The 17,588-nt window shown below is 43.2% G+C and overlaps 3 protein-coding genes across 3 annotated transcripts; 2 read left to right on the top strand and 1 right to left on the bottom strand.

Annotated features, from left to right (window-relative positions):
• Positions 1 to 364: 364 nt before the first annotated feature.
• sprn2 (shadow of prion protein 2) lies at positions 365 to 3,313 on the top strand. Its single transcript, XM_061802033.1, has 2 exons — positions 365 to 1,671; positions 2,861 to 3,313. The coding sequence occupies exons 1-2, from the start codon at positions 1,597 to 1,599 to the stop codon at positions 3,311 to 3,313; spliced, it is 528 nt and encodes a 175-aa protein (XP_061658017.1). The 5' UTR covers positions 365 to 1,596.
• Positions 3,314 to 3,753: 440 nt separating this feature from the next.
• Positions 3,754 to 7,422, bottom strand: prnpb (prion protein b). The gene is made up of 2 exons (XM_061800532.1): positions 7,265 to 7,422; positions 3,754 to 6,896 (listed from the first exon to the last, which is right to left on the bottom strand). Exon 2 carries the CDS (start codon positions 6,890 to 6,892, stop codon positions 5,063 to 5,065), a length of 1,830 nt encoding a protein of 609 aa, XP_061656516.1. The 5' UTR covers positions 6,893 to 6,896; positions 7,265 to 7,422; the 3' UTR covers positions 3,754 to 5,062.
• Positions 7,423 to 7,703: 281 nt separating this feature from the next.
• Positions 7,704 to 16,947, top strand: LOC133490453 (protein phosphatase PTC7 homolog). The gene is made up of 6 exons (XM_061800536.1): positions 7,704 to 8,241; positions 10,358 to 10,537; positions 11,300 to 11,498; positions 14,010 to 14,133; positions 14,211 to 14,340; positions 15,137 to 16,947. The coding sequence occupies exons 1-6, from the start codon at positions 8,040 to 8,042 to the stop codon at positions 15,193 to 15,195; spliced, it is 894 nt and encodes a 297-aa protein (XP_061656520.1). The 5' UTR covers positions 7,704 to 8,039; the 3' UTR covers positions 15,196 to 16,947.
• The last annotated feature ends 641 nt before the right edge of the window (positions 16,948 to 17,588 follow it).

Consider the following 17,588-nt stretch of genomic DNA (forward strand, 5'->3'; position numbering starts at 1 on the left):
CTCCACACGATAGAATGTTGATTTTTACAATAACATTAGAGCAGTCCTGCGGAACCGGTTTCAAATCCGTCATCCCCCGTGCGGATTTTGCATGTTCTCCTCTTGCCTGTGTGGGTTTCCTCCAGGCACTCCAGTTTCCTCCCACATCCCAAAAACATGCAGTAATTGAAGACTCTAAATTGTCCGTAGGTTTGATTGTGTGTGCAAATGGCAACCTTGGTGAAGATAAGCAGTGTAGATAAATGGATGTATGGACAGACATTAGAGGAGACTTGAATTAAAAACATACTTTTTATTGTTTCTTCTACCCCTTGTTGTCAGGGTGACGATATAATGGATAATGCAATATAACAGGTGAGATGAGTGCTGGCTCACTTGCATGAAATAAGGCCACCACCTCAAATAGCCTTATTTCAGCAAGACAGGAAATGGGATGTGTAAAGAGTAATTCTGTAATTCTTGATTCTTAGCGGTATCTGACCAAATTACATTAAGAAAAATGTGTAAAATCTCAACTGAAAATATTCCACTGTATTCATTGATTGGGTAAAAAGCGCTCTGGTAAGAAGTACAGTATACAGAAGTACAAAAATACCCAACTTTCAGACATTCTATGTTGGGACAAAGGAGCTTTACATGGTTAAATAATGTGCGTGCGTGTCGCTAATTTCCCTCAAAGGGAAATACGACATGAGGCAACACTGCAAGGAAAAGGAAATAAAAGGCATAGCTTTGTGATGTCACAGGACAGAATGTCTGCTAACAATTACGTCTGTTGTTCTACATCCTCGAGACGCTTTTACTTTCTTGCGCAAAACATGCTGTCCAACCACAGCTCTGCTTCTTTAAGCCATTACTGTCCGCTGTGTTCTGTCGGATGAATCACAGGCCCTGAAGGCACTCAAGCCGTCTCGCAATGCGATCACAAAGAGACTGCGTGACAAACAACCAGCTTGTAATTTTTCAGTGGGTTATACAGTGGATAAAGGAAGTGAATACACCCCGGTTTAAAAAACACATCACTTTTTGTCCTGCTTTTGTTGGGTGCTCAATCACTCAGTGCGCGGCTGTGCGTCCCCGACTAATTTTTAGGCAATGACTCGCTTCAGCCGCGTCGGGCCGCATCGCTCGGTGTGTAGCAGGCTTAAATTTTTTGTCCGTGATCAACTGGCAACCAGTTCAGGGTGCACCCGACCTCTCTTCCAAAGTCAGCTGGGATTGGCTCCAGTTTACCCGTCACCCTAAGGAGAAGAAATCATAAAGAAAACTGATACAAAGAAGAAATATAGACTACATATTAGAGTCTCAATCCCATTAAAATGGTTGGTATCTTGTGAAGTCCAAATGCGATGCCCCCGCTTAACCTGACAGCTAAAAAATATGCCACCTGCCAGTAGTGTGGCATATTGTTGACCACAAACAAATCCTGGCGTCGCACCATCCTCTGTCTGCATATTGCTGAATAATAGTGCGCGACCGTGCGGGAGGTCAGCAAAAATCATTCAACCTGTACTGTATTATTCACCTTTGACCAATCAGGACGCGCGCTTTGCCGTTGAGGGGAGAGGCTTAGCTCATGAGGGTATAGAATTAATTATGAAAACACAAGCTTCTGGAGCCAATGAATCGCCCCATCAGCATCGCAGCCTCAGAGTGGGACCCCACAGAAAGGTAAACATGCGATTGTTCTTTTCTGTCTCTTATTTTTGGGAGGGAAAAAAATTGGACTTTTGACACGTTATTGGCAAAATAACTATACTGTAATTCTGTTTATTTTTTAGTTTATTTATTCATCTTTGGCTAAATAATTCCTACATAAATCTAAAGAAGCCATTTCATATTTTTCTTTTTTAATGACGCTAAGACAAGGAAATACTTTTCCTACCACAGGCTAAAATATTAGTTACTATTATTATTATTATTATTATTCATTCTTTTCTTCACTCGTTGCTTTTTACTCATTTCTTTTATTTTACCAACCTACAATTACACATTTAACATTTTAGTTTCGAGAAGCAATATTCTTTTTTATTTTTTCTTGTTTAATTTATGCATCTTTACGTTTACTTTGGATTTTACCAAGTACTTCTGCTAAATACTTGCTACATAAGCCCTAAGAAGTCATTTCTTATTTTTTCCCAGTTGCATTTCTTTCGGCTTGTCCCTTTCGGGGTCACCACAGCGTATCATCTCAGATGAACGCATATATATGTTTGGCACAATTTTTTTTTACGCCGGATGCCCTTCCTGCCTTTTTTAAACTATATAAATACTTCTCATGCTATCATAAGGAAGCCATTTTTTCACACTTACATATTTTTGTTTTTTACTCTTAATGTGTAGTTTACTAGTTTTTCTTAATTTTTTTGTTTAATTTTCAGACTTTTTATTTAATGAATCATAATAATATAAAATATTTGACATATGAGCCTGCAGAACACATTTGGAGGCTTTTTTATTTTTATTTTTCATTTTTTCCATACCACTACAGTTTTGATAACTCCCCACGTAAGCATAATCCCTTTTTGTTTCATTTTAATTCTAAATAAGAGACAGAATAATATCATCATTACATTGTTGAAAGGATAATGTGTTCTATTGATTGTTGGGTTTCCTTGATGGAGTTTTTCAGGTGTTATGGACCGAGAAATATACATGTGGCCTATGTAGTCATAAGTGTTGCAACTGTTTTAGTCCTATTTGTTACACAAACTTTAATCCTTTGTTTACTTTGTATTGAAAATCCTAATTTCACTTTTTCCTCATTGACAGACGAGCACTAATCGTCACTGATAACAAAGGCAGGGCAGTCAGTATCTAGATGAAAACCATCAACGTCTTGATCTGTGCGTGTTTGCAGGACCTGCAGAAAGTGATGAGAGGCCAGCAGAAGCTTGCGTCACTTTGGCTTTTGTTGTTGCTCATTGTCGCGCTGTGTCCAGGTGCGCATTACACGCACAGTAAGCGTGGCAGCGGTGCACAGAAAGGTGGCAAGAGCAACAAGACCCCCACCTCCAAGGGTCACGGCCTCCCCAAGCAGGACCTGAAGTGGGCGGGGGTGGCGGCGGCCAGGATGCTGGGGGGCACGGGCCCGGGGATCCTAGGGAGACCCAAGCTCGGGGGCTCCAGGGGTCACGCTGGCCACAACGCGGCCTCCGCCGAGCGCTACTACGGCCAAGGCCAAACGTTTTCCAACCAGTCGAGGTGGAGGGCTTTTCTGAAGGGCGGGGCGCCTGCTCACATGAGCAACCTCTTCCTCACGCTAGGACACACGCTCACCTTCCTCACCGGGCTCTGCGTGCGCACGCTTTGACCTGCGTGACCACTTGTGAAAATGAAACTAGAATAAATGTTGGCAAATGATATTCCCTTTGCCTCACGTTGTAAGACTTAATTCAGTGACATAAATTCTCCATATAGCAAGTAGCATAGTGGGCATATACGGACCATATGTGAGATTTACTCAGTTTTGTCCAAACTTTACTTGAGCAAAGTCACATATTTTACTGTAGAAAGATCCAATGACACAACACCATCCAAACGTTAGAAATTCCATATATATATATATATATATATATATATATATATATATATATATACTGAAATAATTACGATTTACTCACAATCTACATAGTTGGTCTGGGTCTTTTGAACTTGAACCTTTTGACATTCTTCTTTCATTTGACTTTAACCTCTTGTCATTCTTCTTTCATTTGACTTAGGACAAAATCAGGACGTCAGGTGAGAGGTGGGGATTTTTGACAATTTTATTGATCACGTACACATTCAGAACAAACTATATAGTACATCGTTACCGGTAGTATCAATTGCTGGAGAAAAAAAAAAACGACGCAAATTTTGAGTTTATGTAGTCGTTTCAGCAAGTCACAATGTTCATGGAGAAATACACTTTATTCCATAAGTGAAATACAATCTTGCGGTAAAATACCAAATCTAACTTTAAATTTGAAAAACGAATAGTTTGTGAATTAACCCATTCATGGGCAGGGTGGCAATGGTTTGCCTTATTGAGATAAAAGTCTTCTAACAGGCCACAATCAAGGAAATAACACTCGTCCCAAAAAATAGGAAGCTTTACGCAAGAGGGTACTTGGGTTTTCTTAGTAGATCGTCCTGAAAACCAGAATCAGAATCAGATTAAAACACCTAAATATTTTGATATACTGAAGGATATAATGCGTGAAAATCATGATGTCCCCAAAATGGGATGCTGCCCACGAATGGGTTAATGGCAATTTAAAATACATTATTTAAAATAAACAAAGGGAAAATTATTTACTTTTAAGGTTCGTTTCACAAGTGACTGGACAAGAAATCAGAAGTGGAAACTAAAAAACCATTCAAATGTTAAAAGTGCAGAACTGAGATGAAAAATATCTTTAAAAGATATGACAATGGTCTCTGTCACTCTATTAATAGTATGCGTTAGCCAAAACGTGTTAAAGTACTTGAGATGAACAGAAAGTGAATAAAAGTGTAATTAATAACCAATGCAAGTCAAATGACAGACGCAGGAAGCTCAAATTAAAACAAATACATATACGTACTGTACTCGGGTATTCAGTGCTCAACAATGTGGAGTGCAAATCACAATGAGTGCTTGTTAGACTACAACAACCCTTCGAAAGGTTTTATTCATTTTATCACGAAGATAGACACGACTCCATCACTCTGGTGTTAGTTTTAGGCAGCTATATACTGGCTATATAGTGTAGACTATATACACTACTCAAAAAAATAATTTTGCATACTAGGCTTTTGGGTGACATTTCAGAATAAACCTAAAATGCATTAAGCCCGCTACAGGTGCATTTTATTGATTTATTTTAGGTAAATGAAGTTTACCTGCAAATGTTAGTGCATGTTAAGTTCATCCCTGTCACCCGAAAGACGACTATTCATTTTTGTGAGTCGTGTATATGGTGATTAATTAAATATCAGCCAGGAGGTGCAAAATTCAAGGTCGCTAACGATAATAGGATACATTGGATCAGCGTTACTGTATGGACACATGCGCGTATAATAGAGGGCCTCGTTGTTCCTACTGGAGCAGGAGCACGCTGGACAGCAACATGGAGAGCGACAAGAAAAGTTGCGCCTCACCAAAGTTTGGCGGTCCACTGCGACCAAACTGGACCTGCTGTTCAGGTTTGCGTTTCTCCAGGAAGCGCTCGGAGTAGACCATGTAATTCTCCACGCAGCGGCGCGTCTTCATCTGCTCCAACAGGGCCGGGTAGCCGATCTCCTCGATGCTCACCGTGTCATTATCGTCCTCTTGGATGCCCTCGGACGAGTTGGTCTTCTGTTCCTTCAGCAGATCCGTTCTGTTCATACATCGGGCCATGAAGGCGTCGTAGCTCTCGGCTCTCGGTGGCACCTTATAGACGTAATCGCGGCCAAAGTCCTTCTCGTCGGTGGAGCGCGAGCCGTAGCGGCGGTACATGTAGTTGTTGTAGTAGTACTCTTGCTCGGGGTTATGGAATGAAAAGTGGGGGCGGGGGAAGCGCCCCAGTCCGTATCCCACCGCCATCCCCGCCACAGCGCCCACGCCCGCCGCCAGAATGGCCTTCTTGGCGAACCCTGTCGATTTGGGCTTGTAACCCATAGTCTGCACCGAACGGGAGAAGGGGGACCCTCCCATTCCGTGACCGCCGTAACCATAAGCACCCCCACCAATGTGGGGACTCAGAATCCTATTATTCGGGTTCCCTTGGGGGTAGCCGAATGAGCCGCCTCGGCCCGGATAACCACCTGCTGCGGGATATTGGTTTGGGTAGCCACCCCTATTTGGATAGCCTCCTCCAGCCGGGTAGCCACCCGCAACTGGGTAGCCACCTCTATTTGGATAGCCCCCTCCAGCTGGGTAGCTTCCCCCGGCTGGGTAGCCACCCCTGTTTGGGTAGCCCCCTCCACCAGCCGGGTACTGGTTAGGGTATCCTTGGTTGGTACCACCTCTGCCTGGATTCTGGTTGGGATAACCACCTCCGGCTGGATAATTGCCCCTTCCAGGGTTCTGGTTCGGGTATCCACCACCAGGTGGATTACGACCCGCCGGGTTCTGGTTTGGATAACCACCACCGGCTGGATAACCGCCAGCGGGGTTCTGGTTCGGGTATCCACCACCGGCTGGATTACGGCCTGCGGGGTTCTGGTTTGGATAACCGCCACCGGCTGGGTAACCGCCTGCAGGGTTCTGGTTCGGGTATCCACCACCAGCTGGATTACGACCCGCCGGGTTCTGGTTTGGATAACCACCACCGGCTGGATAACCGCCAGCGGGGTTCTGGTTCGGGTATCCACCACCGGCTGGATTACGGCCCGCGGGGTTCTGGTTTGGATAACCACCACCGGCTGGATAACCGCCAGCTGGGTTCTGGTTCGGGTATCCACCACCGGCTGGATTACGGCCCGCCGGGTTCTGGTTTGGATAACTGCCACCGGCTGGGTAACCACCAGCAGGGTTCTGGTTGGGGTATCCACCTGCGGCAGGGTAGCCACCGGCAGCCGGATTACGACCCGAAGGGTTCTGGTTTGGATAACTACCACCGGCTGGATATCTGCCAGGATTGGTTCGACTGGGATTCTGATTGGGGTAACTTCCGCCTCCTGGATAACTTGCCGGGTTTCTGTTTCCCGCTCCCGGGTAACTTCCACCAGCGGGGTAAGGATTAGTGTTGCGATTGGAAGCGCTTCCTGGATTTGAGCTGGACGGTTTGGATTGCGAGCCCCGGTTACTCCAAGAGGTGGAAGATCTCCGGCCGCCGCTGCTGCTGCTGCTGCTTCCGCCTCCTCTTCTGCCCCATGTGGATTCCATGTTTAGCAGAATTATGATGAAGGACAGAAAAACCACCTCGCGCCATCTCTTCACCATGATTCTATTCACGAAAACAAATTAATTCAATTTAATTAAATCAAACTCGAAGAGCAACATGAATGATAGGCAACAATTGGATCAAAGCATCCTATTCCCGTTCTCGAAGCAGGGATCGACTTAAACCTGCTAGAATCTTAGCAAATGTCATCTATTAAGAGCTCATCCATGTGCTGCACAAAAGTATAATAATAAACCCACGTTTTCATTTACAACTGTGGGCGAAAGATTGTTTTTTAGTTCGAAGATAAATTCGCATCAAGCAACTTGCTTAATAGCAATTAACCACTAGAATAAAATTGACATGAATGACGGAATTGACCTTAGTCGACTTCTCCTCTCGAATCTATTTCACTTTATTATTGAATGTACCTGAATAAAGTCCCACCGCGCGATGATGGTTAAAAGCGGTTATTCGACGTGAAATTTGGCGATAACGCCTTGTTGTCGTCCGTGTATTCTCCTTTTCTCCGCCGTTATGTACTGCGCTCTGAGGGTTGGGTCTTGAGCTGTGGTGCGCTCGTTTTGGCACACCTCAGAACGGGTACGGGGGTGTGAGACCGGAAAAATGTCGTGACGATTCGACACTATTTTGCGTGGTTACGTTATATTTTCACGTAATTGCTATCATACAAGTCTGTATTTAATAACACTAGAAAACTTTGGAGGGTATTCATGTAAATCAGATATTATATTTTAACGTGTGGCGGTCAGTTTTGTAAAAACAAGCGCATCGGATACGCATGCGCGGTTTCACTGCACAAAACTGGGCAGAACTGCTCGCGACACTTTCATTGGCTGATGTGTCCACCCGCGTGACGTCAGCTCGGTAAACTGCCAGATACTGGTCCGGTACCTCCTCCCGGTACATCGTGGAAAGATGTCGGAGAGGAGGGTGCCCGGTGGAGGAACAGCGCACATTAAACCAGCCATAAAGAACCAACGTCGTAGTGTTTATTGCTAGTTTTGAGCAAACGTAAGGGGTTACTTTTTGTAATTCTTACAAACGAAGCAGTGTGGCGTGAATGGGTGGATAAAAAAAAAACAAAAAACGTCCCAATCCCAAGAAGAGACCGTCGAAACAGAGAACCGCGTGAGGGCTTAAACCGAGGCCGGGGAGCTGCTTCGGCTTCTCACTGGGGCGGGGATGTTATCCGTACTGTCTTATGGCAGACTGGTAGCCAGGGCTGTCCTCGGTGGACTCTCGCAGACGGACGGGCGCGACTACAGCCTCGTCACCGCTAGCTATGGCTTCGGGAAGGACTTTCGGAAGGGGATCCTCAAGAAAGGGATGTGCTACGGGGACGACGCCTGCTTCATCGCAAGGAACAAGAGCGCTGACGTTTTGGGTAAGCTCATTCACGTTGGCGGAGACGCGGAACCGGCTTGCGGGCTCCCGTCGTACCCTTCAGTGTTGACCTTCAGTGTTCGGTCCACCCCACAGCACGTGGACTGACCTCACCATGAAAACATAACAGTGTCGTTCCCCCGCGACCCAGCCCCCTGCCTCCCCCTCACACGACCTTAACATTCGCCCTTAGCTGTCACTGTACAACATGTCTTCGTTTTGGTAGCACACATTGAACGTGCAAAAAGACATCCGCAGTAATATATCAACATAAGGGAACTGGAACTACATGATCACGTGGTGCAGGTTTTACGACGTAAACCAAACGACCTTTCACCTAGATACGTTCCGACGTCGAAGAGGTGCGAGATGTTGGACTAAATCGAGTCCGGATTTCACGAAAGCACATTTATATTATATTAGTGTTAAAACGTAAAAAAAATAAAGCCCTCTGACATAAAACAACAAGGTCAGAATGGTCGAGCATGGAGGCAGCCATTTTGCTAACTGCGAAGCTAGCCTCGCTTAGCTTCAAGTCTTTTGTCCACAGACTTGCTTAAACGAACAAAACTATTATTTATAAATAAAATGACATTTATTGTAACCTTCGAGGTACTCATTTGTGGTCATTCAGTTTTTTTGTTTCAAATGTATCGCACAATAATCACTTGTGTGCTGCTTGCAAACTTTCTCCTTTAAAACCAGTGGATTTGCTCTTTAAATGTGTGCTGATGAGGGGAAAACATTACAAGAAAAAACGTTGAAATCATGAATAGCGTGTTTATTTTTTCAAACATGGGGTCGTCTGCATAAAATCGTGGAAAGACTTTGATAGTTGAAATGCACAAAGTTAATTCCCCAAGTTAGATTTGAGTCTTCCTGGACATTAAAGGGGGATTAAAACATAAAAGTAAGATAGTATTACAAACAAATGTGAATGGTTTGCATCAGTCAGTTTTGCAGGCAAGCCCTCATGGTGATTGCATATCTGCCTTTGTGGTGTGTAGGTATGCTGTTTCATTATGTGAGTTGAATAAATGTTCTCTCGGCTCCAATGAAGGCAGGTCTTTCACACGTTCTCATCTTTAAGCTCTTTCACTTTGGATTATTTATATGCAGTTTTGCACATTTTTAGTTTTCCTTTTCTTATATCTTATGGTAAAACTCTATTGGTAGTCTACTGGTACATGCTGCTGCCTTTCTTGTGGATTTGATTCCCAGCCGGCACCCCCAATACCCATGAACTTCTAATCCCCAACATCCATCCAATTTCTGAGCCGCTTATCCTCATGAGGGTTGCGGCAGTGCTGGAGCCTATCCCAGCTGTCATCGAGCAGAAGGCAGAGTACACTCTGAACTGGTTGCCAGCCAATCGCAGGGCACATGGAGACAGAGAACAGTCACAATCACACCTCGGGACAATTTAGAAAGTCCAATTAAGGCATGTTTTTTGGGATGTGGTGGTAAACCGGAGTGCCCGGAGAAAACCCACGCAGGCACGGGGAGAACATGCAAACTCCACACAGGCGGGTTGAGATTTGTATCCCAGTCCTCAGAATTGTGAGGCCAACGCTCTACAGTTGCGCCACCATACCCCCCAGTACCAAACATGGTTCTAAAAAATTGGTAGGTTGCATCAGGTGTGAAAACTGAAACAAATCATGCAAGAGTGACTTATGTGGAACAACTTGTTGAAAGTCACAACCCATGTATTCCAAAATACAAGGTGAAAACACAGTAACTGTTCCTAACATTACTTTAAAGCTTATTCTGATTACTATTTTGGATTTCACGTCTTCTCATCAGAATAATTTACAGATCTCATCTTCATGTAAAGTTTTAGAAATTACTCAAGTGTTTCAAGTACAGTACCCCCATGTGCATCTTGTAGTATCGCAATTGCAGTTAAAAAAAAAAAAGACCTGACTCGTGCAATACTGGTCACATTATAACAGTTTTCCTGATGTCAGCGCCTATGGAGGAAATGAAATTAGGTGGAGGTGGCTGCCTCCAACCCATTTATGTCCCTCAATTAGTCAAGTAATATTTTGGTGTGTTGATAATACTCTGTATCAGGTTATCTGAAATGGAAACTAACTTCCTGGTTGTTTTAACAGGGGTAGCAGATGGCGTCGGTGGCTGGAGGGACTATGGCGTCGACCCGTCTCAGTTCTCTGCCACGTTGATGAGAACATGTGAGCGGCTGGTGAAGGAAGGCCGCTTCATTCCCAGCAACCCGGTGGGCATCCTGACGTCTGGCTACTATGAGCTCCTCCAGAACAAAGTTCCCCTTCTTGGTGAGCCGCACAAAGTCATGATCCCTTATGCACACACACACACAATGAATATAAACCATAATTACCTTCCTACAGCACGCACCTGGTTATAAGCCTCACCCAGTACATTTGTAAAGGAAATACCATTTGGTACACACATACGCTACAGCTGTGTAAAAGCCGCAAGTTCCCACATTGAAACCCACATTGAAACACGAGATATTTACAAAGAAAGACGGTACACAAAGAGTTAAATGCTAACGCTAGCGTCGCGCTAACAGGGCCGGTTAAAAAAAAACATACCAGTAAAAATCACTGAGACATGGCAATAACAGGCTAGTGCAGCGCTAACAGGGCCAGACCGGTAAAAGTCACTTCCTCAGCACATACATTCCACCGATCTCACTCTTTCCTTTTCTGCTCGAGTGCCCCCTTGCAGCCGTTATTAAAAAAATGCACAAATTAGCCGCATCATTGCATAAACCCCAGGGTTGAAAGCATGTGAAAAAAGTCGCGGCTTATTGACCGGAAATTACCGTACATCTTGTTAAACCATCGCGAGATACCAACCAAAGTTCCTCATATGGTATATGGTGGCTTTGAATTGCAGAGCATACTGAGTATTTTTTTCCAAAATAATGTTATGAACGAAGGTTTTATTGTACGTTAGAGTTTTGTCACATCACATTATGATATATACTTTTAGCAGCAGAAAATAATGACTGAATACTTCAAAGTCCTAGGGAAGTTTATATTGTAACACCACATTCCATTTTTTTAAAGGGAGCAGCACCGCCTGCATTGTAGTATTGGACCGACGGAGTCACCAACTCCACACGTGTAACCTCGGTGACTCGGGCTTCCTTGTGGTGCGCGGAGGTGAGGTGGTGCACCGTTCGGACGAGCAGCAGCACTACTTCAACACGCCCTTCCAGCTGTCCATCGCTCCCCCGGGCGCCGAAGGGGTAGTGCTCAGTGATAGGTTGGTGTCCGTGACTCACACAGAGCATGAATAACTACAGACAGATTCATTTTTAAGATATTTACTACAGGGGATCTTCTGATTACAATTTTTATTTTTTCAGCAATAAAAATTTGTTGGAACGTGCTGTAGTCTATCAGTAGTAATGTCTAATTAGATTATTTGTATAAAAATGCTGCTGTGGCATAAATATAAACCTGTCAAATGAAAAACCACAAGTACAGCAATAATTGAGGGGGGCCTTCTTGTGCCTTGTGAATACACATTTGTATCCTGTCGTGCAAACGCTTACCCTTTGTAACCTCAAACCATGTTTGTTGTACCTTCCTGATTATTGTAATTTCCTGCCTACAGAGCGCACCTGGTTATAAGCCTCACCCAGTACATTTGTCAAGGAAATACCATTTGGTACATACATAAGACACACCTGTTTAAAAGCCACAAGTGCCCACATTGAAACCCACATTGAAACATGAGATATTTGCAAAGAAAGACGGTAAACAGAAAGCGTTCAAAGTTTTAATAGCTTAGCTTAACATAGCAACAACACGGTAGCACGAACAGGGTGGGTTTAAAAAAAAAAAAAAACAGCCGCGGCAGCTACACAGTAGCAACACGGTAGCACAGCACTAACAGGGGCGGTTAAAAAAAAACATACCTAAATCACTGAGAGGCGGGAGTAACACAGCAGCAACCGCTAGCACGGCGCTAACAAGGCCGATTAAAAAAAAAAAAAAACATACCGGCAAAAGTCACTTCCTCGACACATATATTCCACCGGTCTCACTCATACCTTTTCTGCTCGAGTCCCCCCTTGCGGCTATTAGGAAAAAATTCATAAATTAGCTGCATCAGTGCATAAACTGCAGCGTTGATTGCGTGTTAAAACAGTCGTGGCTTATAGTCCAGAAATTACGATTTACTGTATATGTTGCGTGATGTGCAATACAAAATAGCTCTTGGTATGTCCTTTTGGGTGTTGTCAAAATTTGCATTCAACGGATTTTATCTTTTTTTTATTATTATTATTTTTTTTTCACATGAAATATGGAGTCCTACAACTCAATGGAAGCGTGATCAAAATCAGTTGGAAAAAAACATTGCGTGCATAACCAAAACAGTAACAGCTAATTTCCCATCAACTCATTTACTATTCACGTACCTGTTTTAAAACTGAGGATGTAGTGGATCCTCTCTTTATGATCTTAAATTCTTTGTTTTTGAACCAAATGAAGCATATTTTCCTCCTTAAAATTAATGCAATAGATTTATCCAGTCCAGCCCCACAATGGAGTTTCCTTCACACAGATATTCGGGGCCACTGAAACCGCAACACTTTCCACTGCTTCCTAATAGCACAATCACATGTACTTTTCGTTCTCCTGGGACCCATAACAATGGTGAATTTACAGGGGAAAAAAAAAAAAAAAAAAAAGCTTGAACTTAATCTACAGGCGTATTCTTAAAAAGGTTCCTCTGTTCCTACAAAAGTCACCTAATATGTCATCCAAAGCATTTTCAGCCAAAATCATAGTGACAAACGACCAAACTAATCGTATAAAGAGCGCATTGTCTGAACTCGGAACCACCCGAGCCACCTAATGGACCAAATGTACGGCAACACATTTTGCATTTTGGGTGGAAAAGTTAGGAGGCGTACCAGTTTCCGCTGCCCGTTTGTATCAAGATAGTGGGACGCCCTCTGAGAAAAATAATCTCATTTTTTCAATTTGTAATAACGTGGGGTTATGTAACAGGTGCGATAGATTGGTGTTGATACTTTTCAAAGTCAAAATTTCATCAAATGCGTTTCCTTTTTAAAGAATTATCTAGCTCCTCCACATTGAATGGTGTGGTGTGCCACTAAGGTCAGCATCAACTTGGGTTCAAATGTTGGAACATTTCTCATATTGTTAACGTGCGACCGGACGTTCCCATGCCTCCTTACCACAAACGCAAAAGAGTTGCGTGCCTTGACTCCATCCACTTTGCATTTTCCAGTCGTACATTTTCAGCTCAATGTGTTTTTTGTAATGCCCTCAGGAGCTTTTTTCCAGCCATATGTTACATTGAAATAATTTTGACTCCGCCGATTTATGTCTAGAATTCAGTGAGTTGTTCTTTTAACTCTGGTTTTACAACTTTGTCAGTCAAATGGATGTGTTTCAGAGCCGTGTCTCACGAGTGACAATATAGAAATTCACAAGTCTACAACCTTCACTTTCAAACGTGTTACTGATGAGAATGAACTATTTTACTCTCGAAACATCCTTTTTCACTGGTGCATCGGTTTAAAAATAGCCTCCTCACGAAGAAGCTCTTTAAAGGCTTCTGAAAATAAATCTGTGGCTGTGATGCCAGTAAGACTGCGGCGAGGCCAGATTGCTACCACGCCAACAGTTTCAGTTCAAGAACTATGTGTCGAAGTGACTCTTCTTAATTACGATGTGGAAAAGCTCCAGTTTCACTTTTCTCTGAACTCCCCATGCTTCATTCTACCCCCCCTTTCAGTCCAGAAGCTGCTGACAGCTCCTCCTTTGACGTGCAGCTTGGTGACATCATCCTCACTGCCACGGATGGTCTCTTTGACAACATGCCAGACTACATGATACTCCATGAGCTCAAAAAACTCAAGGTGTGACTTCTTAAATCAGCAAACATTAAGTACATAGTTTGATTTTCACCTGTTTAATTGTTGATCATCCTTTACAGACCACAAACTATGACAGCATCCTTCAGACTGCACAGAGTATAGCAAAGCAAGCGCACGACCTTGCGTATGATCCCAACTATATGTCACCGTTTGCACAGTTTGCATGTGACAACGGCCTGAATGTAAGAGGTAAGCGTGTCCCTCAAACACAAATTTTAGGCAGAAATTTCTGTAAGACTGAAAATGATGTTGCTTTAATTTCTGGAAAATAAATCGCAGTTTTTTTCCCCAAAATATTTTCAAAAAGTTAATAGAGCGCATTATATTTAGGTATCGATGAAAAATTAAAAAATACAATCACTTTGTATAGTCGTATACAAGTACATAGAGTGGTTAAAAAAAGGTATACATATACACTTCAATATGATATTTGATGTCTTATGTTACACATTTATATATATTACGGTAATGTGCGCCCCCAACCTGAGCTCACTTACCTCCTCAGCAGAGCTTGACATTTTACGATGGTTAGCGTAGCATATTTGTTTTTTATTATTAATGATTGTTGTGCAGACGATTTTTTGAGAAACGATACAAGTGCAAACAATAAAACTACAAACCAGCAAAATAGAAATACAGATAATTCCTAATATTTTGAGCATATGGCTAGCAGCAAATTGGTGGTGCGCATTGTACATTGGTAGAAGGGCTTTCCCTCATTTTTTTAGGTCAACTTTGGGGATGTGCATTATACTCGAGAAAGTACGGTAGTTCATTTTAACCTAAATTAGAGTATAAGTTAATTTTAAGTTTAAGTTAATATGTACGTATGTATGTATTTTCCCCTTTGATAAGGCCAAAGCACGTGAGCGTGGTCTCTTGTCTCCAGTTGGCCAATATTACTGTCACATGACCGCAGCGCCCTCACGAGCCCATGAAACTTGACATGGCTGCTCACCTCACATTTCTGCCATCTTTTGTACAGGAGGAAAGCCTGACGACATCACAGTGCTGCTGTCCATCGTGGCTGAATATACAGACTAGCAAGTGTGTGCTCCAATGTGCGTGGAGGAGTGAGCACAGGCCGCACTCATCCCCTTCCGTCCGTCTGGCACTTCCTCTGCCCTGTGGCCCACCAGACACGATGCCCACTCATCCTCCCATGTCCCATTTTGTTTTTGTTCTTCCTCTGTTGTGTCAAGGATCAAAGGGGAAGCAGGCAGCTAGGATCGCTCAGTGTCGATCATTAACACGGGAGAAGGCCCTCGCAGCACATGAGGCGTCCAAATGACATGTCATAGTGTAACGAGCGATGTAGTGAGAGGAGCAAGCCATCCATTGGGGATTCTTCGGTGAAAGTATCAACTGATGAGCTTGAAGAATGTTCATCTCGCCATGTTTTGAGTCCAATCTGTAGAAGTTGGCTTTAGGAATGTGACGGAAGGATGGGCTAATTAGCTCAGCTCTTAAAGGGAACTAAATAGAGCCTGCAAGACTCATTAGAGCCCACATGCAAAGGTTCTTTCGGTTTGGAGCTGAGGCAAATGTGTGCCTGTTTGCAGTTGTAAATAGTTTTGTTCTGGGTCTCTTGTCTTTATTTTGGGTTTTTGGTCTTGTTCGATTGCTGTCATGGATGATGTCTTCACAGACATGTTTGGGGAATCCGCACACTTCCATTTGCTGTGACGAACATTTTCTGAGAGGGTGTGATAGGAAAATGGAGTACCTGAAGTGTGTGAGTTAGAATGCGTGTCATGTTTGATGTTGACGGAGAAGCGCGATAGGTCAGGTATGATGATAAAGAGGTGTGTATTTTTTTAAATGGCGACGTTTGAAAGTGTCCAGATGTGTGCTGAATTTCCTCTTATAGCGGTTTAGTTGACGAACTGCTAAGATGGCCAGGCAATCATTGACGTGGAGGCTATTACTTTTCCCACATGCATTTTTAAAACATTAAAATAATTTTATAGATGTTATCTATCCAGTTTCTACTCTTCTGTTTCCTGATGTCTACTGAGCCAAAGCACCACTTTTTTTTTTTTACTTTAACATAACGTATCTCATTGCATCCAACCAAACAAAGTCACAAGAAGTATTTTTCACTAAAATAATCTAAATTTACTCGCAAATGCCCTTAAGCTTGGTCCTGGTTAGCTGACACAAAGTACGATTTGAATGGAAATACATGTAGTGGATACACACGTGGTTTACTTTACGTTTTGCCATCTAGTAGAAGAGCTTTTAATCGTACTATCGGGTACTTATCATTCTATGTTCTTGGGATAGTTATATGAACAAAGTTACATTATTTGCCCATTATCAATTTTGATGGGTTATGTGGAATTGGAATTGTTTTTCACAGCGCAGCAGATGTTCTCTCTTGTGACACTAATGTGCTCCTGCACAGTGGTTAGGAATTACTGTTGTGTCGCAGGTCAGTGGTTAGATGGAGCCGATCCTAGTTGACTTTCGGCAAGTGTGGCTGGTGTCGCCAGTCAATCACATGGAGAAAAACAACCGATGCACAATTAGTAAAGGTCAATTATCCTGACATGCATTTTTGGGGGGGATGTGAGACCCAGAAAAAAGACCACACAATCGGGGGAGAACATAAATAATGTAGATACAGGAAGGCCCGTGTCACTATTAAAACCCACAGCCACAGAAATGTTAAGCATGACGGGAGAACTATTAGGTCTACTGTGGTGCCATAGATTTGATCATTTTCCACAAATAATGACCGGATTTAAATAATATTCCCATCTGGCATTGTATGAGCTAATGTTTTGTTCAAAATTAATTGCTGTCCAGCAAAAAAAAAAAAAAAAAAAGCATGGACTACAGTATTGCAACATTTTGGCACGAAAAATTTTGAGTTAGTAAAAAAATGTAACAACGTATGCTTTATAGTGGGTGGCACTGCTGTAGAGCGTCAGCATCACAGTTCTGAGGACTGGGGTTCAAATCCTGGCCCCGCCCGTGTACATGTTCTCCCCGTGCCTGCGTGGGTTTTCTCCGGACACCCCCCCCCCCCCCATTGCCAAAACATGCATTTATTGGAGACTAAATTTCCCTAAGGTGTAATTGTAAGTGTTGCCCGTTGCCAGTTGTTTGCCTCCATGTGCCCTGCGATTGGCTGGCAACTGGTTCAGGGTGTACCCCGCCACCTGGCCGTTGACAGCTGGGATTGGCTCCAGCAATCCCGCAACCCTTGTGAGGATAAGCGCAAAGAAAATTGGGATGGATGCATGGTTTTTCTTCTGTTATGTCCATTTAGGTGCTTGTGTAATGTGTGTATATGAGCTGAATGGCACAAAAATGTTCATCATGATTGTAAAGTGTACGGTTGTGTGTGTTGAATTTAATCCCGTTGTATAAATGATGTGTGTGTCTTACTGTTCCGCTCATTTCAGGCTGCCCCTTTTGATAACACCCCA

Source organism: Syngnathoides biaculeatus, chromosome 17, assembly GCF_019802595.1.
Source record: "Syngnathoides biaculeatus isolate LvHL_M chromosome 17, ASM1980259v1, whole genome shotgun sequence".
Lineage (NCBI taxonomy): Eukaryota > Metazoa > Chordata > Actinopteri > Syngnathiformes > Syngnathidae > Syngnathoides > Syngnathoides biaculeatus.